This window comes from Gobius niger (assembly GCF_951799975.1).
Source record: "Gobius niger genome assembly, chromosome: 14".
In the NCBI taxonomy this organism is placed as follows: domain Eukaryota; kingdom Metazoa; phylum Chordata; class Actinopteri; order Gobiiformes; family Gobiidae; genus Gobius; species Gobius niger.
Window position 1 is genome coordinate 13,402,034 of NC_136865.1, and position 27,969 is coordinate 13,430,002.

The 27,969-nt window shown below is 42.1% G+C and overlaps 3 protein-coding genes across 3 annotated transcripts; 2 read left to right on the plus strand and 1 right to left on the minus strand.

Annotated features, from left to right (window-relative positions):
* Positions 1-958: 958 nt before the first annotated feature.
* On the plus strand, positions 959-12,764 carry LOC306973453 (sodium-dependent neutral amino acid transporter B(0)AT1-like; the record flags this gene model as incomplete). The annotated part of the gene is made up of 15 exons (XM_079570376.1): positions 959-1,157; positions 2,438-2,578; positions 2,655-2,792; positions 3,369-3,550; positions 3,635-3,757; positions 3,823-3,935; positions 4,018-4,146; positions 4,248-4,404; positions 4,484-4,688; positions 4,763-4,922; positions 5,793-5,955; positions 6,033-6,138; positions 10,378-10,714; positions 11,015-11,297; positions 12,390-12,764. The coding sequence occupies 15 exons, from the start codon at positions 959-961 to the stop codon at positions 12,762-12,764; spliced, it is 2,811 nt and encodes a 936-aa protein (XP_079426502.1).
* Positions 12,765-16,745: 3,981 nt separating this feature from the next.
* Positions 16,746-20,384, plus strand: slc6a18 (solute carrier family 6 member 18; the record flags this gene model as incomplete). Its single annotated transcript, XM_079570377.1, has 12 exons — positions 16,746-16,887; positions 17,550-17,690; positions 17,799-17,936; positions 18,022-18,203; positions 18,286-18,396; positions 18,474-18,586; positions 18,920-19,048; positions 19,120-19,276; positions 19,432-19,636; positions 19,703-19,862; positions 19,935-20,097; positions 20,178-20,384. The coding sequence occupies 12 exons, from the start codon at positions 16,746-16,748 to the stop codon at positions 20,382-20,384; spliced, it is 1,848 nt and encodes a 615-aa protein (XP_079426503.1).
* Positions 20,385-20,617: 233 nt separating this feature from the next.
* On the minus strand, positions 20,618-27,465 carry tert (telomerase reverse transcriptase). Its single transcript, XM_079570653.1, is given in 17 exon segments — positions 20,618-21,237; positions 21,346-21,529; positions 21,531-21,565; positions 21,568-21,695; positions 21,995-22,056; positions 22,253-22,379; positions 22,597-22,785; positions 22,879-22,950; positions 23,044-23,160; positions 23,583-23,668; positions 23,783-23,884; positions 23,962-24,123; positions 24,214-24,381; positions 24,455-24,608; positions 24,717-24,906; positions 24,975-26,217; positions 27,209-27,465. Coding segments are annotated over 17 exon segments (3,339 nt in total). The 5' UTR covers positions 27,425-27,465; the 3' UTR covers positions 20,618-21,133.
* Positions 27,466-27,969: the final 504 nt, after the last annotated feature.

Sequence of the window (27,969 nt, forward strand, 5' to 3'; positions counted from 1 at the left end):
AAAGCAGAATCATCTCCATAATGACAAGCTGGTGATGTCCCGCTACCAGCAAAGTTATGAGTCAGGTCAAAGGAGAAGTAAGCCTACTCACAAAAGACACATTTTCTTTTGTTTTTCAAGATTTCTTTTGAGGTTTCTTGCCAGTGCTTTAAATGGAATTGGAAATATTTCAAATCACATCTGACAACCTCTCAGAATTTATTTTAAAATAATAACTAAAACAACAGCGTGGAGCTAATTTTAGTCTCTGGCTTTAAACAATGAGAAAGTTGTGCTGCATTCTCTCTTTTTAGTCTTTATTCTGTTATATTGTTTAATCTATTTAGTTGTTTTAAGCCTTTTTATTTCATGCACTATTTAGATTTTTTTGTGTTTTTGTTTTCTATGGTTTGACAGTCTTGTTTTTCATTTTAACAAAGCATATTGAAGCAAAAAAATGAAAAAAAATACATAGTGTGAAGCACTTGAAAGCTTTTTTGTGTTTAAAATTTGATTTACAAATAAGTAAGATTGGATTGGGACATCAAACATCTAAAATATGCAAGGGTAAATATCCATTCCACGGTGTAAAGATCGTCAGCTGATGACTTAAGCTTAAAGGTTAACCTTCACATAATTCATAAAACATAGAAGGAACAGAAATTGTTATCTCGCTTGTTATCAGAGCTTCACAGTAGCATACCAACTACATGGAATAAAGGCCTCAAAGAGAGACAAAAGGACAGCTACTTCAGTGCGCCTGGTGAGCGCACGCCTTTCTTTTCTTTTGTGAGATTAATCTTTACATGGCTTTATAATGATACTTTGGAGCGTGTCCGCAGGCTGATCAATGAGATCCACAGATAAAGAAAAAGATCATAAACCTTTTTTGCGGCTGCCGTGACGTGTCTGTGCCTTTGAGGTTTACAGGATCTGTCTCCAACAGCTCCAGTGTTGGTTCTGCTTCAGTATAGCCACGATGAAGCTGCTGCTCCCTAACCCTGGACTTGAGGAGCGCATCCACACATATGAGGACCTGGAGAGAATGGACAAAGACCAGGCTGAGGACCGGCCCAAGTGGGACAACAAAGCCCAGTACATCCTCACCTGTGTGGGCTTCTGCATTGGAATTGGCAATGTGTGGCGCTTCCCGTACTTGTGCCAGAGCCATGGAGGAGGTAAAACTGTACAACTTTATCTGGTAAATCTTCAGTAGCCTACAAGGAAAGTGTTGAAGCTTGAACTGTGTAATGCACAGAGCACAACATTTCATCTCCAAATGACATTATTCTACTATTGAGCTATGCATTCATGATATACTCTAGCTATGACTTAAAGTGATTTATGACCACACTGAAAGCTTATCAGGTGAACTCTGTGACATTTTCCTAGATGGTCACTAGGTGCAAAACACAATATTTTAGAATTGCTTGTTGATGCTGTTGTATTGCATTAGTTATTAGTTTCACAAATCATGACGTTTCATTTTCTATCCGGAGAGCATCCTCCTATAGCAGTTATGGTTGTGGATGGTGAACTTCTAGAGATGTCTCTGGGCGGCACGGTAGCGCAGCGAATAACGCTCGTGCTTCACATCAAGAAGGTCCCGTGTTTGATTCCCACCGGGACAGGGCCATTCTGTGTGGAGTTTACATGTTCTCCCTGTGTCTACGTAGGTTTGCTCCGCGCACTTCGGTTTCCCCTACCACTAAAAACATGTGCAATAGGCCAGGATGAATGATGAGTGTGTGTGAATGAATGATGGTGGTCAGAGCGACCGTTGGTGCAGTTACGACAGCGCTTCTGTCAGTCTCCCCCAGGGGACACTGTAGCTACATAATACGTAGCTTAACACCACCGTGTACAGAGTGAATGTGAAATTGTCTCATGTAAAGGGCTTTGAGACCATGTCTGTGAAAGGCGCTATACAAATATAGTTCTTCTTCACCATCCACGCCCACAACTGTATAATAATAATAATAATAATAATAATAACAAAAACGTATAGCCGCATTGGCCTTGACCACCATCAATTACTCACATATCACAGTGAGTGAAGTGTCTTGCCCGAAGACACAATGGCAGTATAAATCGTCCAAAGCTGGAGTGAATCACCAAACTTTATATCCATCGCCAAATGCTCTCTGAGCCACAGTCACTTACAGCAGCTGGCATTCATACTTGGTCTCCCATGCTGTTACTATCAGGAAAGACGTAGCTACTCACTTAAGCCTAGAAGAGAGAAAACAGTGGAAAAAAGACAGGTGGCTTAAGTAGTAAAGGGATGTAAAAAATATATATATATCGAGTGGCCTAAGAAGCCAGTAAGTGGCCATAATGTGAGACCTTGATTTTAGACATTAGACATTTTCCTCACAATTTTTGATTAATAAAGACGTGAATTGATCAAATGAATTCAATGTATGGACATCCCCTAAAATAACAACATTCATTATAGGTGCATTTTTGATCCCATATCTCATCCTGCTGGTGCTTGAGGGAATGCCTCTTCTTTTTTTGGAGTTTGCCATTGGTCAGCGTCTGAGAAAAGGTAGTGTTGGAGTATGGCAGACCATCAACCCTTATCTGACTGGTATTGGTGAGTTAAAATAATAAAGACCCTGCAAGCATTCCCACAGACCCAACTCCTAATAATGACATTTCTGTCTCCTTAGGGATTGCCTCTATGATGGTATCCTTGTTGATTGGGCTGTACTACAACACATTAATAGCCTGGATTATGTGGTATTTCTTCAATTCTTTTCAAAGTCCACTTCCCTGGACACAGTGTCCTCTGAATGAAAACAAGACAGGTACATAGTTGGAACTCTGATACTTCTAACAACAACAAACAAAAATCTTGTAAATACTCAATATTTACAACATCTTTGCATGATATATTATACAGTATTATTATACAGTAGCTGTATAATACATCATGCTAAACGTACTCTGAAACAGTAATACTTAAAGGCACTGTACCTAATTTTTAGGTAATGGAACTAAATTTATTTTTTGCTCTCCTTTAGTATATTGTAAACTCAGACATTTGTGTGGAAAAACAGTGTACATCTAATTATATAGCATATGCACCAATTTCATAAACTTGCAGGCTAGTTTTGAAGCATTTTTGTGGAAGTGATCCTGAAAAGCGATCCTGCAAGTTGTGAAATATGCTTATAAACTCGTCCCTGAGAAGAATCGGGACGCTACAAATATCTTTAGCATTTTCATTTAGCGGCTTCCTCTTTCATTGTTTATAATCAAACTATCAAGTATACGGCCTTTGAATAATGATAATAATCGTCAACAGGAACTATTACATTTATAAATCTTTGTTTAATCTCTATAATAATTACAATTTTATCTAAGCAAGTTGTTTATTGTAGGTTTCGTGGACGAATGCCAAAGGAGCTCCACAGTGGATTATTTCTATTACAGAGTCACTCTGAACACTTCTACCTCAAAATCTGAGTCTGGGGGACTCCACTGGCCTATAGTTGTTTGCTTATTAGTGGCCTGGACCACAATTGGGCTTTGCTACATCAGAGGAATAAGCAGTTCTGGAAAGGTGTGGTAATTCATAGCTTCAAAATAACCGTAAATGCATTTTTGTCGCTGAAAACTACTGGAATTTTCTTTTATGTGACTTCAGGCAGTGTACGTCACCGCCATCCTGCCTTATATTGTTCTTGCCATATTCCTGGTTCGTGGACTGACTCTTAAAGGTGCTGTGACTGGAATTAAGTTCCTCTTCACACCAGATGCAAGTGATATTGTATTTTTTCATACCTGCACACCATAACTGAATTGAATTTAACAAAATAAATGAACTTTGTGCAGGTGGATGAGTTGGTCAATCCGACGACTTGGCTCGATGCAGGGGCTCAGGTATTTTATGCATTCAGTTTGGCCTGGGGAGGACTCATCTCGTTCTCAAGCTACAATCCTGTTCAGTATGAGCACATTCTTATCTTGCATTTCATGTTTTTGTGTGAAAAAAAAAGGTACTTAACTTTTGGTACATCTCAATCCCAGCAATAACTGCAAACAGGACGCGATGATCCTTACAGCGATCACTGGCGGCACATCAATCTATGCAGCCATGGTGACCTACACCATCATTGGCTTCAGAGCTACAGAAAAATATGAACAATGTATCAGTGAGTGAGTAAGACACACATACTGCACACTTCATCTGGTAGGGAAGATGCACTTGATTTATGAAGAAAAGCTGCATCCTGTAATCTATATGTTGGCTTTTCCAGTAATATCCAAACTCTTCTTAATGCATTTAACCTGCCGGAGATCAACATAACTCAGAGCAACTACCATGAAGAATTTAAGCATTTGAATAGCACATATCCAGACACTGTTATGGGACTGGACATCACCACCTGTGACATGCAGAGACTTCTCAGTGAGGTACCATTTGGGAGAGCGATACAAGTCTGTACGGATGTTTGTTTTTTTTCTATCAAAATCACATGTGTTTCTTATCTAGGGGGTGGAGGGCACAGGTCTGGCCTTCATTGTTTTCACTGAAGCCATAACTAAGATGCCTGGTTCTCCAGTATGGTCCGTTCTGTTCTTCGTTATGCTTCTCTGCTTGGGCATTTCCACACTTATTGGCAACATTGAAGGAGTGGTTGTCCCGTTGAAGGATCTGGGAGTGTTTCCAAAAACATGGCCCCAAGAAACATTCAGTGGTAAATAAATGAGGAAAAATAATATTCAAGGGTAAAAAAAAAGTAGTCATAATTGTTGTATGCTTTTGTTCCAGTGGTCACGTGTGGCGTAGCTTTTGTCATCACTCTTCTTTTTGCTCAACATTCGGGCTTCTATTGGCTAACGCTATTCGACACTTTTGCTGGATCTGTTCCACTTCTGTGTATTGGGCTATTTGAGATGATAGCTGTTGTTTACGTTTATGGAATAGACAGGTTTGTATGATTACGTTCGTTGAAACAATACAAGGGCTGGGTAATTAAGGCAAAAATTAAAAGAATATGAAAGATTTTTTTTTTTGTTAGTGGTTGTGTTAAGCCATTTGTGGTGAAAAAAGGGAGTTTGCTCTTTTTAAATCATAATGAAAAAAGAAATTATCAAAATGACCCTGATCCAAAGTTTACACACCTTTATATACAGTACTTTAGCGTCAATGAGAGCTTGGAGTGTTTTGTGGGAGTTGTGGAGAAGGTTCTGTATATAATCTAATTGTAAAGCCCATTCCTCTTGATCATAAACTTTGGATCAGGGTCATTTTTGATTTGATTTGTGTAGAATTTTACCAATTAAATAAAATTGAAACACAACACTTATTTTATGACCGATATTTTCATAATTGAAAAATACCTCATAAAAGTGCTTTTGCTGTGAGCGGCTCAGCTCTCCCAATACATGACTGTAACTTTACCAGGAGTGGGGCCGTCTCCAGCTTGTATCTATGGAGATGTGACTAAAAGCAGCAGAATTTGAGATTTAAACAGGTTGGGTCCTCATCCAAATTCATTCTTTGATTACCCATAGCATTTTCTGTGTTGAGCTGGTCATAGAAACATGTTTTGTATTCATGGCAACAGTAGAGTCTGAAATGTTACGCAGTGTGCCTTTAAAAAGAGCAAACTCATGCCTTATCTTTCATATTCTTTGAAAAATTCTGTCCTCTCTAAACCACATGCTACAACTTTTTTTGGCACTAAATTGATCCTGTCCAGGCCTGGGATTCACAAAACATACCCTACATTTTGTTTGGGAAACTCTGTCTGCTAAGAATTATATCTTAACATGTTATTTGTGCTTGCAACCGACAGGTTCAATGAAGACATAATGTTTATGATTGGATCCAAGCCTGGCATTTACTGGCAGGTAACATGGAGATTTACAAGCCCTCTCATTATATTGGTCATTTTAGTTTTCTACCTGGTGATCCAAGCCCAAGAACAGCTGACATATTTAGTCTGGGATCCTAACTCTGTAAGTTAACTTAATAATTACACGAGAAATGCGGTGTGTAAGCTCCAATGACTAACTGCCCTCCATGTGGTTCACAGGAAAAATTCCCCATCCTGGATTCAGTTCTGTACCCATCATGGATCAATGCAGTCATCTTTTTATTGGCAGGAGTTCCCAGTCTAACAATGCCTCTATATGCTTTATGTAGGCTATTCTATATTCACATAAAGAAGAGAATTAATACAAATAAAAAGGCTAACCATTTCTAACTTATGTCAGTGTCGTGTAATACTGCATTATACATTAGCAATATATTAGCTTAGATTTTAGGAACACATGAGCGCAAGCACGTGTTGCTAGCCCATTTTCGACAAAGTATTTAAGCGCTTTCTTATTGTTGGTAAATGGTTCACTGTAAATAACAGTATTTATTAATCTTTTTGCTAAATTAAACACTGTCTTTTATTAATTGAAACCGGAAGCGCGTCCATCACGTGACCTGTCTATGCTAGTTTAAAAGAGCTAGGCCCACGGCCTCAGGGCAGAAGCTGTGGCGCAGTAGTCGGGCCGTGGCCTAAGCCTTGTGACATCTGGGACGTGTAAGTGTCGTTTTATCTGTTTGTCCATTTTAACTTAATCCATAGTACGCTAAACTATTTTATCCTTTATTCACAGGGGACCTATGTTTACCTTTTCTTTTCTGTAATATTTGAGCTCGAAATAAACTTTGAAAAGCCAACTGATTCTCCCTGGTGATTTCGAGGGGGCAACAAAATCTTGGTGTTTCTGCCCGGTCGGATTAAGTTTGTGGATGACCTGGATCTCTACCGTGGATTGTGGCTCCGGAGCGCGTGTGTGGACTATATTCGTGAGTGAAATACGCTACGAGAGACGCCAACACGAAGCTATCACGGAGCTAATGCTAACGGAAGCGAGGCCAAGGAAGACGACACAACCCACCGCAAGTCACGATCAAAGCCAAGGTAAAAGACTTTCCAATCATGCCAGACTTTAACGAACAAGTGTCTGAATGGGAAAATATGCTGGAAGAAATCGAGGGAAAGCTAATTGCCTTACCTGCTTGGGAACTTCTTAAAATATGCACTACACTTGAAATAAATGTTGAAGATGAAGAAAAAAACTCACCTCGCAAATTGAGAAGGCTAATTCTGCAGCATTTGGAGTGTGAGGATGTCACGTCGCTTGAAGATGGAGGAATGTCATTGTTATTGGAAATAAATGACAGAATTGATGAACTGAGAAAAACGCTGTCTACGTCTGGTCCCACGTCGCCACGCCGCCCTCTGGCGGACACAGCTGGTACTGCGCCCAGCAACACTGAACCTGTGGTAAGACCACGCACCTCTGCCACCACGCTTACTGCCGTTAATAATTTGTCTGAAAGAACTCAAACTGTTGTTCACCCAATGTATAGAAAAGACTTGAAAATTAATGGACAAATTGGTGAACATAATCAAACGGATAAGCTGGGATATGCAAGTTTAGAAAGACAAATTACAAAAGCATTAAAGAAGGGATATGATGAATGCGAAATTATTGATGCAGTCCTTCAAGCTATGATTCCAGGAACAAAACTGCGAAGTTATCTGGAAAGTAGAGATGATTTGTCATTGAAAGCTCTGAAACAAATATTGCGGACTCATTTTGTTGAAAAAGATGCTAATGAGCTGTACCACTCCTTAACTCGTGCTGCACAAGATCACGGAGAGACTCCAGTCCAGTTTTTAGTTCGAGCTATGGACTTGAGGCAACAGATACTCTTTGCTTCAGAGAGAGCAGACACTGGCTTGAAGTACAGCCCAGAGCTCATCCAAAATCAGTTTTTGCAAACCATACTTACCGGACTCCAAGATAACACCATCCGTATTGACTTAAAGACATATTTGCAAAATCCAAGAATAACTGATGAAGTTCTGCTGGAGAAAATGACCGCCGCCTACAACCTGGAGATGGAGAGGAAGGGCAAGCTGTCAAGCAAATCCAGAGCCAAGGTGTTAGCGGTGAGTAAAGATCCACATTTCACTGATTCAGAGAGCAGCAGTTATGACAGTAACTCTACCAGTTATAAAAAGCAAAAGTTTGAAAAACGTGACACATTGATGGAGAAAGTAGACCAGGGGAACAAAGCAATCTGTGAAGCCATTCAGAATCTCACCACTCAGCTGTCAAGCCTACACCAGCCACCCGGACAACCACCACCATGGGGACAAGCCAGCCACAGCTACAACAGACCACCACCAAGGACACGCCCCACCCGGCAGTGTCACCAGTGCCAGCGGACCAATCCAGGGGGGAAATGCGACCACTGCTACAAGTGTGGGAGCATAGACCACTGGGCCGTTGGTTGCCGCAGAGCGCCTAGGAACACCACAGCCTCCACCAACAAGATCGAAACCAGCGTACATCTTGGTAAGAACACGGACATATTCTGCACCACAGCTCCCCTCACTGGTAAACAACATCAAACTGCTAAGCTGGTGGGGAGGAGGTGCCTTGTTCGAGCCACAATGAACAATGTTGACACCAAAGTGCTGTGGGACACTGGCTCACAAGTGTCCATTATTGGAGATGAGTGGAAGCAGAGACACTTACCCCATGTTACTGTGAGGCCTGTGGAAGAGTTACTGGAAGAAGGAGGGCTGGATCTGTCCGCAGCAAATGGGACAAAGATTCCATACCAGGGCTGGATTGAAGTGAAGTTTGCACTGTCACAAGATGCTGTTGCTGGGATGAGTGATGAACCTGTAGTTGTTCCTATCTTAGTCGCCTCTACAGATCTGGAACGTCCTATTATTGGATTTAATGTAATTGAGGAGCTGGCTTTGGCAAATGAGGGTCTTGGAAGCTGTTTTCCTTCTGGTCACATGGTAAGGAGATTTTGTTCAGCACTTGATGTGGGTCAGGAAACTGCGAGGGCTGTTCTAACTGTTTTACAGAAGCCGTCACCTGAAAACAACCCCCACATTGCTCGTCTGGGAAGAATGCCAGTTACTGTCCCAAAGAGGAACGCCATCCAAGTGCAATGCAACTATCTACAGCAAGGTTTGCTCTGTGGAACTCACGTCGTGTTGGAGCCTAACCCGGAGACACCGTGGCCCACAGGACTCAAAGTAAGAGAACAGATCATTCAACATCAAGAGAATACAAGGATTAAGGTAACTGTTGAAAATACAACAGACAGTGATATTAAACTTTGTGGCCGCACAACGCTTGGCTGGTTACACAGTGTTGATGCTGTTTATCCACTAGAGCCCAAGTCACCAGAGGGCAGTGCCACATCCTCACCGGAGCAGCCCAGTCAAGCACCACAGAGGGAGCCCTGGGTCCCGCCTGTAGATCTGAGTCACCTCTCGGCAGAGCAGCAGCGCAGAGTTCGTCAGATGCTGATGGAGGAGGGTGACGTGTTTGCCAGAGATGAGTGGGATGCTGGTTGTGTCACTGGTTTGCAAATGGACATTAATTTGAAAGACTCTGTTCCTGTCCAGAGAACATACAATGCCATACCCCGACACCTGTATCAGGAAGTCAAGGCTCACATTCAGGATTTGTTGAGTAGAGGTTGGGTTCAAAAGTCCTATTCCTCTTACTCTTCACCGGTAGTCTGCGTCAGGAAAAAGGACGGCACTCTCCGGTTATGCATTGATTACAGGCTGCTGAATGAGAAGACCTGGCCAGACCGTCATCCCATCCCCAGGATCCAAGAAATCCTGGAAAACTTGGGTGGAAACTCCTGGTTCACCGTCCTGGACCAGGGCAAAGCATACCACCAAGGCTTCATGAGCGAGAAGAGCAGACCATACACAGCCTTTATTACACCATGGGGACTCTATGAGTGGACCAGGATCCCATTTGGCCTCTCAAATGCCCCGGCTGCTTTTCAACGCCACATGGAGGGATGCCTGGGAGATCTGAGGGATGAAGTCTGTGTGCCCTATCTGGATGATGTCCTTGTTTTCAGCCGCACATTTGACCAACATGTGGAAAACGTCAGACAAGTCCTGCGGCGACAGAGAGCCTGTGGGATGAAGCTGAGAGCCGAAAAATGTGAGTTGTTTAAGCCACAAGTAACGTATGTTGGTCGTGTGATCTCTGCAGAAGGATACAGGATGAACCCAAGAGAGGTGGAGGCAGTAAAGGCGCTCACGTACCAGACCCCAGCTACAGTAAGAGAGGTGAGGAAGCTCCTGGGATTCTTGAGCTACTACAGAGCTTACATCCAGGACTTCTCCAGGACTGCAAAGCCACTGTATGAGCTGCTGGCAAAGCCCAAAGGTGAGCCAAAACACTGCCACAAAAAGGGGACAAAACATTCAGGTGCTCAGCTCCCACCCTCCTCTCCGGTTCAGTGGACAGAAATACACAGAGCAGTTTTAGAGACGCTTGTGAACCAACTTACAAATCCACCTGTTATGGCATATCCAGACCTCGAGCAGCCTTTCATTCTCCATGTTGACGCCTCAGAGCAAGGGCTCGGTGCTGTGCTGTACCAGCGACAAGATGGCGCACTGAGAGTCATTGGCTACGGATCCAGAACCCTGACGCCTGCAGAGAAGAACTACAAGCTGCACTCAGGAAAACTGGAATTCCTCGCACTGAAATGGGCCATCACAGAGCGTTTCCGTGACTACCTGTTCCACGCGCCACACTTCACAGTCTACAGTGACAATAACCCACTCACTTACGTTACCAAGTCGGCAAAACTCAACGCCACGGGTCACCGCTGGGTTGCAGAGCTGGCAGACTATAGATTCACACTCAAGTACAGACCTGGAACAGCTAACACAGATGCTGACTTTCTCTCTCGCAGACCTAAGCCCATCAAAACCATCATGCAGGAGTGCACGGAAGAGTGTGAGCCGGAGGTCATGGACAGCATCTGTAAAGCAGTCAAAAGCAGCCAAACAGGTGAGATCAACTGGATTTCTGCTGTCACCTGTAATGTGGATGTCCTACCACCAGATGGCAGTGCTGTACCACCCCTTCAGCCCTTCTCCATCCAAGACATCCAGGCCCAGCAGAATGCAGATCCAGCCATCCAGAGGGTCTCCAACCTGAAAAGAGAAAACACTTACCTGAAGTACAGAGACAAAGCTGCAGAGAGTGAGCAAGTCAGAGTTCTCCTGAGAGAATGGCCAAAGCTGCAGCTGGGTGAAGATGGACTCCTGTGGAGGAAGACCAACAACAGGCTGCAACTGGTGGTGCCAGAGCCCTTGAAGCCCCTGGTGTACAAGTACCTCCATGAGGAGATGGGACACTTGGGTGCTGACAGGATGGTGGCCCTGGCCCGAGAGCGCTTCTTTTGGCCAAAAATGAGGCAGGAGATGGAGCACTATGTCACACGTGTCTGCAGCTGCATCAAAAACAAAAGGCCCAACAGAGTCACAAGGACACCACTTCAAAGCATCGAAACTTCTGCACCATTCGAGATGGTCTCAATAGACTTTTTACATCTGGAGAAAAGCAACGGAGGGGAAGAGTATATCCTGGTTTTAGTGGACCATTTCACTAAATACGCTCAGGCCTACGCAACCAAAGACAAGGCTGGGAAAACTGCTGCCAGAAAGCTGTTTGACGAATTTATCCCACGCTTTGGGTTTCCATCCAGGATCCACCACGACCAAGGGAGAGAGTTTGAGAACCAGCTGTTTCGGAAGCTCCAGGAATATGGTGGTATTCAACACTCTCGCACTACACCTTACCACCCCCAAGCTAACCCTGCCGAACGTTTTAACAGGACTCTGTTGAGTATGCTGCGGACACTGGAGGAGACACAAAAGGCCAGATGGAAGGAGCACCTCAACAAAGTAGTTCATGCCTACAACTCCACCATCCACGAGGCGACAGGGTACTCCCCTTTCTTCTTGCTTTTTGGACGTGAACCAACCCTCCCAGTTGACCTCTTGTTTCCCAAGAAGCTCGGTGACGCAGAGAAACAGACCCCTGCTGGCTATGCGGAGAAGTGGAGAGAGGCAATGCAGGAAGCCTATGCCATTGCCCTGACGAACATGAGGAAGTCTGCAAAAAAGGGCCAAGATTATTACAATCAGCGCGCCTGGAGCTCCACGCTGAACCCGGGTGACCATGTATTGGTGAGAAATCTCACGCCTCGAGGTGGTCCGGGGAAGCTCCGCAGTCACTGGGAGGACACTGTCCATGTGGTGAGGGAGAGCAAAGGCCCTGGAAGCCCTGTCTATGTGGTTGAGCCTCTGAATGCTGTAGGGAGAAGACGTGTGCTGCACAGAAACTTGCTCTTACCTTGTCCTTACCTGGTTGAACCAGCGCCTGTCGTCCCCAACCCTAAAAGGAGAAGCAGGAGAACCAGAACGTCGCCAGGAAGAGGGACAAGTGTTAAGTGCAACATCCAGCCTGCAGGTACAGAGAGCTCTAGTGAGGTAGACTACCATCTCGTCCTGCCACCCCAACCCGCTCTTCAGCCGCTCAATCCAACTGCCAGAGAGTTCCAACCTAGAGTCCCCACTCCAAGACAGCCGGAACAGGGAGCTGCACCTGCTGAGGAGAGAGCTGAAGGGGTGATCCTGATCCCAGAGGTTGACCCTGAGCCGGAGCCAGAGCCAGTGCAGGAAGCGTATTCATCTGAGCGAGAGGCATCCTCCTCAGACTCCTCGGAGGGATCTGCAAGACCTGTCAGAACTAGACGGCCCAGGCGCTTGTACACCTACGACCAGCTTGGTGAGCCCACGGTCCGGGAAGTGCAGACCTGTCCTGTCGGTGTGTCCAAACCAGCGAGGGTCCGAGACGGCTTCTTCAGCACCTCGGCCAACCTATATCCTTTTAATTCCCAGTCGTAATGCAGTAGTAACATGCACTTTATGTACCTGCTAATTGAGTTGCACTTTGCACTTTGCACTTTAAAGTATGTGGCTTGTGTGCAATAGAGATATGTGCAATAGTAGTAAATGTACTTTAATTATTGTTTAAGTAGTACGTGCTATTAAGTTGGTTTGCTATGCTGCTACAAAATCTTGGGTCGAAGGTATTTTCCTTGAGTCACTTCTGAAGATTCTGGGGCCCACCAATGCTTCAACGGACTATCTACCCAAATACGGAAATGGACCTTTAAACCTGCGCCTACCGCCGTGCCAAAGGACTCTTGGATAACGGACACTATTCATTTAGCCTGGACTCTTTTGTGAAGTATTGTTGTGGTTAAAATTTTATTTGCTACAATTTATGGTTTAAGTCAAGTAAGACCCCCCAGTAGGATTAAGGGAATGTTGGTTTAACATTATTTTTAGTGGGGGAGGGTGTTGCTAGCCCATTTTCGACAAAGTATTTAAGCGCTTTCTTATTGTTGGTAAATGGTTCACTGTAAATAACAGTATTTATTAATCTTTTTGCTAAATTAAACACTGTCTTTTATTAATTGAAACCGGAAGCGCGTCCATCACGTGACCTGTCTATGCTAGTTTAAAAGAGCTAGGCCCACGGCCTCAGGGCAGAAGCTGTGGCGCAGTAGTCGGGCCGTGGCCTAAGCCTTGTGACATCTGGGACGTGTAAGTGTCGTTTTATCTGTTTGTCCATTTTAACTTAATCCATAGTACGCTAAACTATTTTATCCTTTATTCACAGGGGACCTATGTTTACCTTTTCTTTTCTGTAATATTTGAGCTCGAAATAAACTTTGAAAAGCCAACTGATTCTCCCTGGTGATTTCGAGGGGGCAACACACGTCCATGGGTTCTTTTCATTCAAAGAAACACATTTTAAAATCATGTAGCTTATCGTTAACTAAAAAATGGCTGTGACACATCGTAATAAGCCGCTACTTTTTCCCCCCACGCTTTGAACCCTGCGGCCAGTATGACGGTGCGGTCGCCGTCATACTATTATTATTATTATTATTATTATTATTATTATTATCATGATTATTAATATTTATGCCGTCATGCCGCCAACAGGCACTAGAGGCACTCTCTAGCAGTAAACGCAATAGTGAGACGGGCTTGGCGAAAGATTATGCCTGAAGAAGACACTACCGGTAGTTTTGATTTTGAGCGTAAATTTGCGCATTATACACACTCATATAATTATAGATACACACCCTAATCACGGAAAAGAGGCGGAGAAGCGGTCTGTACTGGAGATGTGGCCAGGGTTAGCCTACACGTCACAAAACACCCCTACACTTCCACATTGAGGTAGGCTACACTGGCCATTTCTGCATGCCGAAGGCACGCAACTGCACCTTTCTCCGGGATGAGGTGTTCCTCCTCATCCGCGCCATGGGTTGCTCTGAGAGGATGTACCACGGTTAGATACCGATAAAAACCTGCGGCTTATAATCGAGTGCGGCCTCTATGGAACACATTTGCCACTTTTTGCGTTGTCTCGGCACTTCCGTCGTACAGACACTTCCGGTCGAGCGTGAAGCCCGTTCATTTAAACGGAGAACGAGGGAAAATATTCTCCGCTCAAAACTGATGTTTAGTAGATTGATTTGTGTAAAATGGCCAATGTTCATTTACACCAACATGTCAACACTGCACCGTTTCTCTGCGCCGCCGGAAAACGGCTTTGTTTTCGTTTTATTTGGACTTCTGCAGTCCCATGTTAACAGATAGATACAGACGGCGTCTCGTCATAGAAGGGGGAGTAGCTTCGCTGAGGGGGAAAATAGAATCTTTAGAGAAACACAATTTTCCACTCTTTTTTTAGCCGTTTTCTGGTGGAATATCAACTTATTTATCACACATAAATAAAGTCAAGTGTAAATCGGGCCCATTTGGATATTTTCTCACAGCACTTCAGTAGAAGTGAAAAAAACGGCAGTTGTAGCAAGCTCTAGCTAGCGTTAGCATTAGCCCGATGCTAACATGTAGCATCAAGTTAGCATTCTCCGTTATTCATGTATTTATGGGATGTTGATCCACTTTGCTCCTCTCTATGTCTTTGTATCTTTATTTAGTAGAAACAATATCCATATTTCTGCGTTTGTTAAAGTCGTTTTTGAATAATTAGAGAAAATTTTCATTTTTTCAAAATTGTTTTCCCCCTTGTTTTCAAAAATGACCATATATGGGCAATTCAATTAATGGTGGTGGCGCCCACGCGAACGTCCGGAATAGGCCGAAATTTACGGGTTGTCATTTTGAACTGAATACACTGTAAAGTCATAAAATTGTTGCTTAACTTAGAAACTTAGCAGTGGGCACTTTGAATTGTTTCAGATTTAAAAGAAGGTCAACTTCAATGCCAAGATAGTTTTGAAAGGAAAGGCCATTTAAATAACATTTTGTATTAACATGTAAGATTGGAGAATATTTCAACTTTATTTCAAACTAAACTGTATCTTTTTACAGATAAAAAAAAAAGTAGGTAGTTCATGTCCTTTTTCTTTTTTTTTTTTTTAAATAAATGATCATACACAATCTCGAGGTAGTACACAGAGTACAGAAGGTTCAAGGAGTACAAAGACAAAAAGGTTGGGAACTACTGGCTTAAAGTGATAGTCTGTAGATTTGCAAAGGGAGATTAGAAAGTACACAATCAAATTCCTCCACTCTTTAACCAGAAAGCCCTCTGTTTGCAAAATGAGGAGAGCAGGAACAGAATTTTCAAAAGTAAATGATCAACTCCCTCCCCCTCCCTGCTGATTGGACCCGACAGGCTGGTTCACAGGAAAAGCTCGTCTCATTGGTCAACACGGGAGGATACTAGACTCTGATTAGTTGCTAAGATCCGAGAAGAAGGGACTTAAAAAAAATAATTTATGTATTATTAATTACTTTACATCAAAATGCAAGATCAGGTGGTTGATTTTTTACATTTTATAAAATTTGTAAAGTATGTCGACTGTAGTTGGTTATCATTTTAAGTACCGGTAACTAACTATAAAAAATAAAATAAAAACTACTATAGAGTTATCAATATCATTTTGTCCCAATCACTGGCAACACATTTGTAATAACATCTTTCACTCCACTCCAACAGTTACTCACCACCTATTTGGGCAAAAATAGCAATAAACACACAGACGGACAGAAACAAATCAGCTTAGAAAAATGGAGACAGATGGAAAAATAAATTTGGGTTTCTTGAATATCATAACTATTTTGGTTGTTTTGTTGGTGCTTTTGGTTTTGTTTTAGCTTTTGTTGTTCCAGAATGTAGTTGAATATGTTATTTATTTATTTATTGTATATTTTTGTTTTAGTTGATGTTTTGAATTTTGAATTTTAATTTGTATGTTCTCTGTAATTGTATGAACCTTTTTTATGCAAATAATTGTGAAAGGGGGAAAAAAACGACTTTATGCTTATTTTATTTTAAAAATTACGAACAGTACTGTTTTTACTCTTCTTATCGACTCTCTTCATGACCTTATAAAACATTGCTGTATTTTTTTATATACAGCATACAGAGGTCATCAACTAAACACCACTGTCATGTGGTTTGTTTTACAGACTCTATCTGATTTCAGTGTGACATTAAGAGCGCATCACCAGGTTATACATTAATCTGGAGGCTTCACACGGATTTCAGATGAGAGGGTTGGGAAGGATGGGTTTGGCCAGTAAATCTGACCTAATGTTTCTCTTCCTTCCTGATAACCTGCTTTCTGCATAGAAACCAATATAATCTGCATCCTTGACTCGACTGCACAGCAGAGGGGGCATTATAGGACAACCCACTAAGAACACGACGGAGGACACACAGGAGTGTGGAGCATCACTGACTGGAAACAAATTAATTCTTCAGGCACCAAAGGACGTCACACAGGCTGCTCCAGGACTGTAAGAACTGTTACTGGGACAATTGCTACTGTGAAAATGGACAAGACTAAGGAAACGGGTGAGACAGAAAGACCAAAATGGGATAATAAGATTCAGTACCTGCTGACCTGCATTGGATTCGCCGTGGGACTGGGAAATGTTTGGCGATTCCCATATCTTTGCCAAATATATGGAGGGGGTAAGATTTGACTTTGTTTATTCTGTACTTGCTTTTGTGCCAGTCCCAAGTTTGGACGATAACACACATACTTTTCTATTTTGAGCATCAAAAGGAGAAGACCAATAGTAAAAAAAGACTAAGAAAACTGATCGCTCTTATATTACATACGGCTCAAAAAAGGGAAAAATATCTATTTTAGTTTAATAGTACTGCTACACAAAAACGTTCTTACTTTCTTATTAGGAACACATCCAAGTATCATTGAGCACTGTTTAAAACAAACTCCCGTCAAACTCCTCTTATTAAGTAGTGTATTTTATAAACAACACTGTTTTCAAAGTGTGGCACTATAAAAACATATTTTTTTATTGTTTTATTGTTGATCCGATTACATGCTTCCTGGCAGTTATTTTTCTACTGTAGTTTGACTGATAAGAAAAAGTAAAACACTCCTTCTATTGACTTCTCTAACCACAGGGTCAGAGTTAAGCAAACAGCCAGTCCCTTAAATGGGCTTTTCATATTCAGCCTTTACATAGAAACACACAGAATTATCAGTGTTGCGTGATTCTATAGAATAGAGTCCCTGGTTGACCTTGCTCCTTGAACGTTTAAGTCACCCTGAACATACAGCCTGTTAAGAAGGATTTGTGAGAGAAATGTTTGTGTTGTGTGTTCAGGTGCCTTCCTCATACCATACCTGCTTGCACTGGTGTTCGAAGGCATCCCTCTGCTGTACCTGGAGTTGGCGATTGGACAGAGACTGCGTCTGGGAAGCACCGGGGTCTGGTACTCGATCTCACCACTTCTTGGGGGAGTCGGTGGGTGGCTTTTCTCCAAAATGTGCTACTGAAGTGCATCATCAGAAACGTAATTAAATATCAAGTTACACAATGCACTCATTTGGATTGTGTCTATTTTGTGTCCAGGAATTGCGTCAATGATTGTTTCTCTACTTGTGGGCCTATTCTACAACACCATCCTGGCCTGGGTTCTTTGGTACTTCTTTCATTCTTTTCAAGATCCCCTGCCATGGGCCAATTGTCCACTTAATGCCAATCGCACAGGTAATTTTTGGATCCCGTATTTTGTATAGATTTATACCACTGGTATTTGTAATTTAAAACAAAACAAAAAAACTTATCTTTCTAGGCTTCAATGAAGAGTGTGTGAAAAGCACTTCAGTGAATTACTTTTGGTACCGTGAGACACTGAACATCTCCACTGACATTGGGAACAGTGGCAGCATAGAGTGGACGATGGTGGTCTGTCTGGCAACTGCTTGGAGCATTGTTTTCATTTGCTTCATCAAAGGGATTCAGTCAGTGGGAAAGGTCTGGAAACATAAACCTAATTAATGGAGTAATCATAAAACTATTTTAATTACAAATCATATTGTGTTCAACATATTTTCAGGCTGTGTATGTGACGGCTACATTCCCATACCTGGTCCTGACGATATTCCTGATTCGAGCACTTACATTGCCGGGGGCAGTGGATGGACTAAAGTACCTCTTCACTCCGGATGTGAGTCAAGAATCTAGGCGTAGCGTTCACAATAAACCTTTCAACCATAAAGTGACACAGCTTTATGCTCCTTTCAGTGGGAAGTCCTCAAGAACCCGCAGGTGTGGCTTGACGCTGCCACACAAATCTTCTTCTCTCTCTCTGTCGCCTTCGGTGGACTTATAGCTTTTTCCAGCTATAATGATGAAAAGTAAGCACATGGACACTGCTGCCTGACGGGATTTTTAAAGTCACTCTCCACAGTCTGGTAGTAGGGAGGTATAAGGCTGGCTGACAGAAACCGGGCTTCTATTCTGTGGTCTCTTTGACTGGAACACAATACATTAACACAAAAATGGTAAAGTCTCTTGCCCACACACACAACATACTAAATTTAACTGCCCATTATGAGGTCCACAGCCCCTCTGGAAATATACAGTTTCTATGCCAGTGTCAAGCCTGGATGAAACAGAAAAGAAACACACTTTATTTCATTGTACCAGTCTCAGCTCTTGAAACATAACACTGTTTGCATTACTAATAGAAATAATTGTGAGCGGGATGCCGTTTTGGTCGGCGTAATCAACAGTGCCACATCTCTCTATGCCGCCATCCCCATCTTCTCCATCCTGGGATTCAAAGCTACAAGTGCTTTGAATAACTGTCTAGACGGGTACGTATACACATTTTGACATCGTTATTCACTGGGTCCATGTTTGAGCTGATTTTGATTGTACTCTGCAGCAATATATTGATCCTCACCAACCACTTTGACCTCCCTGACAAAAACATGACCTACGAGAACTATGACGGGTATTTAAACTATTTGAGTGGCAAATATCCAGAGACGATCCCCTCTTTGAACCTCCGATCATGTGAACTTCAGACGTTCCTCGACCAGGTACGGTGACATACAAAGAAGCAGCAGTTACTGGGAGTTTCTTATCTGTTTTTAAACTAGAAGTCCACATTTTGCCCTCGCCTCCCTGTTCTCTGAATGAAGCACACTTCATCATGTACAGTACACAAGCTGATGGTTAAAATGCTTTTGTTTAGAGTGCCTCAGGGACTGGGCTGGCTTTCATTGTGTTTACTGAAGCAGTGATTGAGATGCCAGGATCACAGGTGTGGGCGGTGCTATTTTTCATCATGCTCTTTAGCTTGGGTCTTTCCTCAATGTTTGGCAACATAGAGGGTGTCCTTACACCCATCAAAGACCTGAAAATTCTGCCCAAGTGGTTCCCCGAGCAACTTCTAACAGGTATGCTTTTGTCTTGGTGCACGGACAGCAATAGTAAACATTTATAAAGAATGACATGTTTTCTAGGAATCGTATGTCTGATGTGTTTTTTGGTGGCGCTCATTTTCACACTGGGTTCGGGAAATTACTGGCTGGAGGTTTTCAACGCATATGTGGGCTCAGTACCTCTGCTCATTGTGGCATTCTTTGAGATTATAGGAGTCATCTATGTGCGTGGGATGAACAGGTAGCTATCATCATTTGCTGAGTGGAATTCTGAAACTTTGAAAAACGGCAAAAACGTTGCATTTCCTTTCAGGTTTAGTGATGATATCCTGTTCATGACCGGAAAAAGACCCAACATTTTCTGGAAGGCGTGCTGGATGGTGATCAGTCCACTAATGCTTTTTGTTGTACTTATTGCTTATGTGGCCTTACAAGCACAGAAACGCCCTACCTACCCTACATGGAACCCATCATATGTAAGTAAATTAGTAGTACAAAATGTATGACAAACAAGGATATGAAAGGACCATTAACACTGCCTCTTTGTTTTTTACAGGAACTATTTCCCCTAACCCAAACTGTGGAGTATCCTGACTGGGTGTTTGCAATAATCATCCTCTTGTGTGTGGTACCGGTTATCTCCATCCCCATAGTGGCTCTATATGGACTAATCCGCCACGGAGTAAAGAGGCCTTCCACCGAGGCTGAACTCAACGCCTATAGCAATGGTGGCTTTGAGGCCGAGTATAGGGAGCAAACGTAAAGCACTTAAGACGTCATAATGCTGTGTCAATGGACAGAAAGACTTCCTGCGTTCTGATGATTATCGCAACAATATACACTTCATTCTGTGCCATTGAGCTGGTCTGTAATGTGCAATCATTGACCGGAACGGATGAAACAAATCTGTTCTGACTTTGGTTTGATATAAAATGTTTTGTTTTTAATGTTGCAGCATTTAACTGTGTGTAGAACAAAACATGCAAGATCCAAAGTTATTTCTGCTATTGTTTTAATAAAATGTATTTAAATTTTAGACATAACCAATACTGTACAAGTTTCTTTCCTCCCCCGCTAAGATAATCGGTAGTTTCTTACACATTTAAGCTCTGAATTGTCTAATCAAATCCAAAACAGTGTTTTTGTTCATTAACAGACATTTTAACATGATAGTTTGTTAACATGTAACTGCACTTTTTAATCATCTACATGAATGTCCTTTCATTGCCCACAATAACAACCACTACAAACATTATAAAAAGGACAATTATAAGTGGCTTGTGTGGAAAAATACAGCAACCACTGTAATTGACACACATCGAGGTCATCCTTCTGTAAGGTGTGTTTACAGCCAAGGTTTATCACTTAATTGGTTTATGTCGGGTTCTGAATGTTTGTTTGACTTTTGCTTACCGTATGACAGAAATGAAACATTTTTCTGTTAAAAAGCAATTGCATCGGGGAAGAGAGAGTATATTTGCAAAAAGAATAAAATATAGATTTGGAGAGTCTCTAAGTGCGAATAACCAAAAAGTCCTCTGGAATCCCACGGCCAACAGCCTGTCGGACTCTGGCCACCCTCAGATCCCCAAGGTAATGCTCCAGACTGCGCTTTCCTGTAAACCGTCAACACACAAAGAAATAAAAACAATTATGTCTATTAGTCACACAAAGGGAAATGATCAAAACTCACATCTGTAATTAGACTGTTACTGGCTACGTACTCTGTTGCAGCTGAGGAAGGACATCCCTATACATGGACCGGTGTCGGGACAGGACGAGCACAAAGCAGAGACAAAAGATCAGTTCCACTGCTTCGTATTGGAGAACTCCAGTCTTCCCTTTACTGCCTAAAACAAGGCCTGGAGAAAAGGTACATTTACTAAAATAAAAAAACAAACACAAAAAAGGTGCTCAAAAAGTTTATTATTAATGTTAATTTGTTTTGCCTTTGTTGCTCTTCCTGATAAGCTGATTTGTATACTTGGCCATGTCCCATATCATTTGGAGGAAGTAGCAAGGGTTCTTGGTAACCGTCTGACCAAAGGGCAAACTCTGGGCACATACGTGGAACCTTAAAGGAAGAAAAATAAAACGCAAAGGAAAAAAACCCACCTGAGAAAGACAGCCGCTGCAATATTTACTATTAGCTGTTGCCCTGTCTTTTAGATGTAAAGACAGGGCAACAGCTGCTGACATTGATTGAACGAAGGCTAAGGTTCAGCCTTTTTATGAGGTTTTTATCTTTAGAGACCTATTTATTTGGAATTGACAAACACACAGCACAGATTTGATACCATTTCGGCCACATGACGCACATAGTACCTGGCTAATGACTGAAATCACTCATAAATAAAAAAGACAAATGTTTACCTGCATGCATGAAGGAGGACTAGCTTGTGGATGTTCTGATAGACCGCCTGAATCGAGTTGGTCTGTAAAGAATGAAAAAGAAGAACACATTTATATAAAAAATATGCCTTCATTACATTTTTAATAGGGACTAAGAGACAGGTACTTTTTGTAATGTGTTATTTCAGGTTTCATTTTGTATAGAACAGTGTTAATAAGCATTTTCCGTACAACGATATTAGTAGTAAATGTTAATAAAAATATGCTTGACATTACAACCTTCAGGTCCAAGAAAAGAGCATGGCACTTCAATCGGAGTATTGCCATTAGTTTCCTCTTCATTTGGACTCCAGCTGAATTGAACGAGCCCAAAGTGAGGCTGTAACGCAGAGACATGCCTGCATAGCTGTAAGCAAAATATTATCATTAAACTGGGGGTAATAAAGTCATCGAAAGCAATCTGTATGAGCGTCACACTTCTATATAAAATTATAAACAAAAATAAAGAAGTTTATGTGAAAGTTCAAAGTATCAAAGATTTGAGTCACTTTATGTACATCCTATAAACTCTTCTACAATAATGTACGCGAGATCATCTGGGTTAAATACAAGAACTCCTGTACCTGGAGTAATCCTTGTAGGCATCCAGGGAGTGTGTGTCCAGCAGCAGGCCACACCAGGGAAACAAGCAGCGAGGGGGCAACACTCGGATTTCAGGACAAACCGCCACAGTGTCTGACATCTTGAAGTTCACCACCACTTTCTGAGGGTTAACCATCAGGCCATACTGCGGTACTCCAGACAGCAAAGTCCTTTACGTAACATGTATGGGCAGTTTTAGGAAAATATTTGACAACATGTAATATGTAAGATAAAGGCTAGGTAAAAATATTTTGGCTTCATACTTTAGGAATGTTTGTGCTTCATGTAGGTCTGGCGTGATGAGAAGAAAGTCATCCACAAATCTCAGTAAATGTCTAAAGAAAAAAAAAGAAAAAAAGAGTTGAACTAGTGCACTCTGCTGTTGGCAACACAGCATTACAGCTCTTCATACATAATTTAACATGTACCCTTTGCTTTGGTTGAGGTTTTTAAAGAGTATATTCTCCATGTGACCATAGCACAAACAGCACAGCAGACTGGAGACAACTGACCCTTGGGGAATCCCTCTGCACTGACGATATGTCCTGCAACAGCAAGACACAAACATTTACTTTGTGTTTTTTTATTTGGAGACTATGGCAGCACAATGCAAAAAGAGAGCCAGAGCAGACAAGACAAAAACAAAATCTGCAAAAGGAAAGGCTCAGCCCTATCACAATAACCACTGCATGGACACCGCTGAACAAACAATATATGTTTGAGCCCTACGCCCGAAAAAATAAATACATAAATAAATAGTGTGTTATTGAAGACATGCCATTGTCTGCACGCACCACCGCGATTTCCTCCCCATGTTCACCACACACCAAACTCCAAAATTTGTTATCATGACAGTCCCAGGTTAACATGGCCCTAACGAGAAGTCTCAGTTTTTCCATTTTTTTCCCTCCGAAATTGTAGACAAACATTTAGTGAATAAAGTAACAAAGTATAAAACTATACTTACTTTTTCCCAAACTGAACAACGCTTCCCGTGAGCATTTGGGTAAAGAACTGTAATGCATCCTTTCCATGAAGATCTGAGGAGAAGTGCTGAAAAAGAATAGAGTTTATCAGTACAAAATTACAATGAAGGAAATTAGGGACTGAACATTGATTTATTGTGATTAATCAACTGATAACATTAAAACACTGTTAAAGTGTCACCTGTTCAATCAATATGGAATGATGGATTTTTCCTGACTTTTGCAAAGAAGACACAAAGCTCTTCATGTTGCTAGACCCCATGTTGTCTTTAAGAAAATCTGCCTACACTTTGGAATAAAAATGTTAATGAAAACCAAACCAATAGCATATAAAATTTTGTCAGGAAGTTATTACAACACCTGTCTCACAAATGCCTTTTTTAGGCCCTCGTGGGAATCAGACCAGACCTTGGCATAGCGCCGTAAAGTGAAGAGTTCATCCAGAAAAGGTCTCAGAGCCTGAGTAACGACCTCAAGGAGTTTGTCATGAGGCAGACTTTCATAAGCCCCACTCACATCCACCTGACAATGAAAGGAGGCGGGTAACGGTCAGAATTATAACGATAAGAGATTACCTGCATGCATGCATAGAGATTGAAACTGCCATTTCACCTTAACAAAGTACAGGGGTTGAGTGTTTTCCTTCTGTTGTGGTGCCAGAGAACTCATCACTTTGTGAATGTCAGTCATTCCCCAAACTGTGGAGCCCAGGATCGAAGGATTGGAGCGTACACAAGCTCGCAGTATGTCCAAAAGGTCACGGACACGGCCTTTGTACAGCTACAGAGCACAGCCATACCTTGTTTATTCAGAATATGATGCTCAGATGTATAAATGGAGTAAAGACTGATACCCATGTTTTGACATCAGCTCCAATGACCCGTGTGATAGGCCTCATCCCGTCGGTTTTGGGAATGAAACGAAGACGGGAGATGACCGTGGATTTGGGGAGTGAGGCTACTTGTGATGGAGTCAATTTCTCCATCAAACCTTTTAACAAATGCCCCCTAAATGACACCAATCAATTAAATATTTACTTCAGAAGTAACATGAAAGGTTCAGTGTATGTCAGATTATTGATTTGTGTCCAGAAGAGTCTTGGTTTGTAGGCTTACTTGAAAGCCAGGTCCTGCAGTTTGGCCCAGACGTCCTGTCTGTAGAATCTCAGAGCATTTTTCTGTCCCACACTCTCAGTGACATAAAAGCAGGCCCTGACAAGACCCACCACATATCCATCCAGAAGCCATGCCAGGAACTGACCCAAGATCTTTGTCCGGTATGCCAGCTCACTTTGAGGGACACAACCTACAAAAATAAAAACTTTATTCAAAATTCCAATACTCATATAAACACTATTCCTATGGATTTCTTACCTGTTTTGCTCATCTTTATCCAGTCACAGTCATTCACCTTCATCTTCCACATCAGGTCAGCAAGGGAGAGTCTCTCAAACTTACTGGTTGACAGGAAACGTCTGACGCGGGCCAGGAAATAAATGCGGTTTTGGTCTGAGCCCCACAGGTCTTGAGGTATCACAGCTATGAGGCAGTCTCTGACAAACAGATAGACCCGGTGAGCTGTACAATGGTGAGACAAGAGAAAAGAGAGCTCCTCTTGCTCCTCTGCATGGTCCTGCTGGCGAGAAGGGCATAGCTTCTGCAATATTCTTCCATAGGAGAACCCCCTGTGACGCCTTAGCAGCTGATTGAAGACTGGAACCATGTTTAAAAAACGTTTAGGCAGCTTCTTTGGTTTTCTCAATACTCCATTTAAATAACCAATACCTTCAAAGAATATGACTCTAATCAAATCCTTCCCTTGTAGTCGCTTCACACTCTCTCCATCTTTTTTCTTTCTGTTAAGAAGGAAACCGTGCATGCCCCTGCCGCCATAGAGGAATCCTAAAGTGCGGATAAAACACTGTGATGGGCGGACAGGGGGGTAGGTTCCTGATCTCCAACTAGGTAACCCCTCCTCTCTCGGACCAGTCCCGCTGGACTTTGTAACTTGCGTTGGATCAAGCGACATTGGCTGCTCTTCTGCTGTGTTTTGATTGTCAACCATTCGCCTCTTTGCTGGCGTTTGTGTCTCTTCATCATCGCAAGAATGCATTACCCTTTTCCTTTTTCTTTGTCTATCTCCAAACTTTATTTTACTCCTTTTTCTTTGTCTATCACCAAACTTTATTTTACTCCCCACCTTGTCCAAGTTTTTACTTCTTTGCAAAGGCCATTTTCGTCTTGTAGCCATCCGAGAAATGTTTTTAGATTGTAGAGCGAGCCCAGTAACAGAGGAAGTCATGGAAATGCGATCATAAACTGGGATGCCACACAGCTGGAAGAGACAAGATGGAGGAACCGCCACAAACATGGAGCAGTTCTCCAGGAGGTAGCGAGTGATGTCAGTGCCGAGGCGTTTTGTGACCTTCTTCCACAAATCGCTTCCATGGATGTAGGCGGCACTTTGCGTCACATCTCCTTGGAACTTCAACTGGTCCGCGTTTCTCCGCTGTTCATTTTGAGGCAGAAAGCTGTAGCCGTGTATTAAAACATTCTTCTTCCTCTTGCGCTTCAGATTGTTCACGACAAAGGCCAGCACTTCAGGTAGAGAATAGTCCTGTGAATAGCATGAAATACATCACACACGTCATCTTAATAAATTATTGAACCCTAAAACACTGACTGTGAGATTAACTTGTTATTCTATTGCGTCCTGATTGAAAACTAAAAAGGTAACACAGTTGTGAGGAAAATCATTTCTACTTGTGCTCGTCAAAGGTCAAGGTCATGAAATATAATATAACCCTTTGACATCTGACTAAAACTGCACAGTCAGGTTGCAGTTGCAGATGTCAAAGGGCAATCTTTTGCTTTTTAAAACTGACCTCTTGACATCTTAAGTCTGAGCAATCACGCCCCTTAAATTTCAACTATAACTACAAAATGAAAGGTTAAGGGGTTAAGGGTGAAAGTGCATATGAAAAGTTTAAAAGCTTTTGAAAATATGACTTATTTAGAAGGATAACATCAGTTGCAAGTTCATCAGTTGCATAATTATCATTTTATTTCAGTGAAGCAGCAATTTTAATTAAGAAATGTTGGGAAGACAAGTTCTTTTATTTTTATTTTTTATGCTGCTGACAGGAAGTAACATAGATAAAGGTAAAGTTACATTTAGTATTTATTTTATTTTATTTATTTATCTATTATGTCCCTAGAGACTCAGTGTCTTACAAGAGAGACCTTCATTGCAGTTCACTCATTTCCCATTGACATAGCATGGTTGGCACGGCAATGGTTTAAAATGGTTTACCTCTATCTATGTCACTTCCTGTCAGTGTCCAATAAGGAAGAATGGCCAAAACTAAAGAAAGCTGGGTACAATCTTTGGCAAAATCTTAAATATAATGGTGTTAACTACGTTTTAGCAAAAATGATCTAATGTGTCATATGCACTTTAAGCTACAGGACCAGTTTGTGAACGGATTTTTTTTAAGTAAACCAGTTTTTCCTATTTTCCAGTTCAGCAGGAAATCGCATAGGAATAGGCTACAATAATATCAATAAATTTGGACATACTGTGTGACAACTACGATCAGTTTAGTTACCTCTTTGCAACTTGGCACTTGCTGCAACTCCTTGTCATAGCAGACATAAACGCCGCGCACGAAAGACAAGAATCGTGCCGTGTCGGACTCTACAATCACTCGTGCTTTCTGACCCTCTTTGAACTCGATGCCATCTGCAAACACCTCCAGGCTCTTCACCTTGGGGTACAGCGACTGCAAGATCTCCAGCACATGCGACACATCTGCAGTAGCCATACCGGTTAAAGCTACACGACTACATCCATCCGCGATACATCCATGCTGCAGCTGCACGCGCAACTTTAGCGCCTCGTCTGGGTAAGCCAATAGGAAGTTAGCTTGCTGAAAACAACCAATCAGATTTCGATACACTCAGGCGTGCGGTGACGGCGGTCCAATAGGAACCATGGCGCGTGTGTTGTCGTTATTTCAGAGAATTGCAACGCAAATTAACTGAAACATGGATGAATTTAGCCAACATCTATGGAGAAAAGGGCACACTAAGCTGTTTTAATGCGTGGACGGGTCTATATTTCAAAGGACCTTAAAGTCCAGGAAAAAAACAAACAAACTTTCATCGTTATTTTCTCTTTTGCAGATGTATCGGTGTGCGAAAAAAGCAGGCGGCTCCTGATTCAGTGATCGTCAAGAAAAGAAATTGGGTAAAATGCTCATACTCATATTCTCCTTTTTTGTTGAACAGTTGTTGTTAATTATACCATATATATTCCTTGGTTAAATACAGAGAGTAAGTAAGAAAGTAGCCATCATGTACGTGAGGA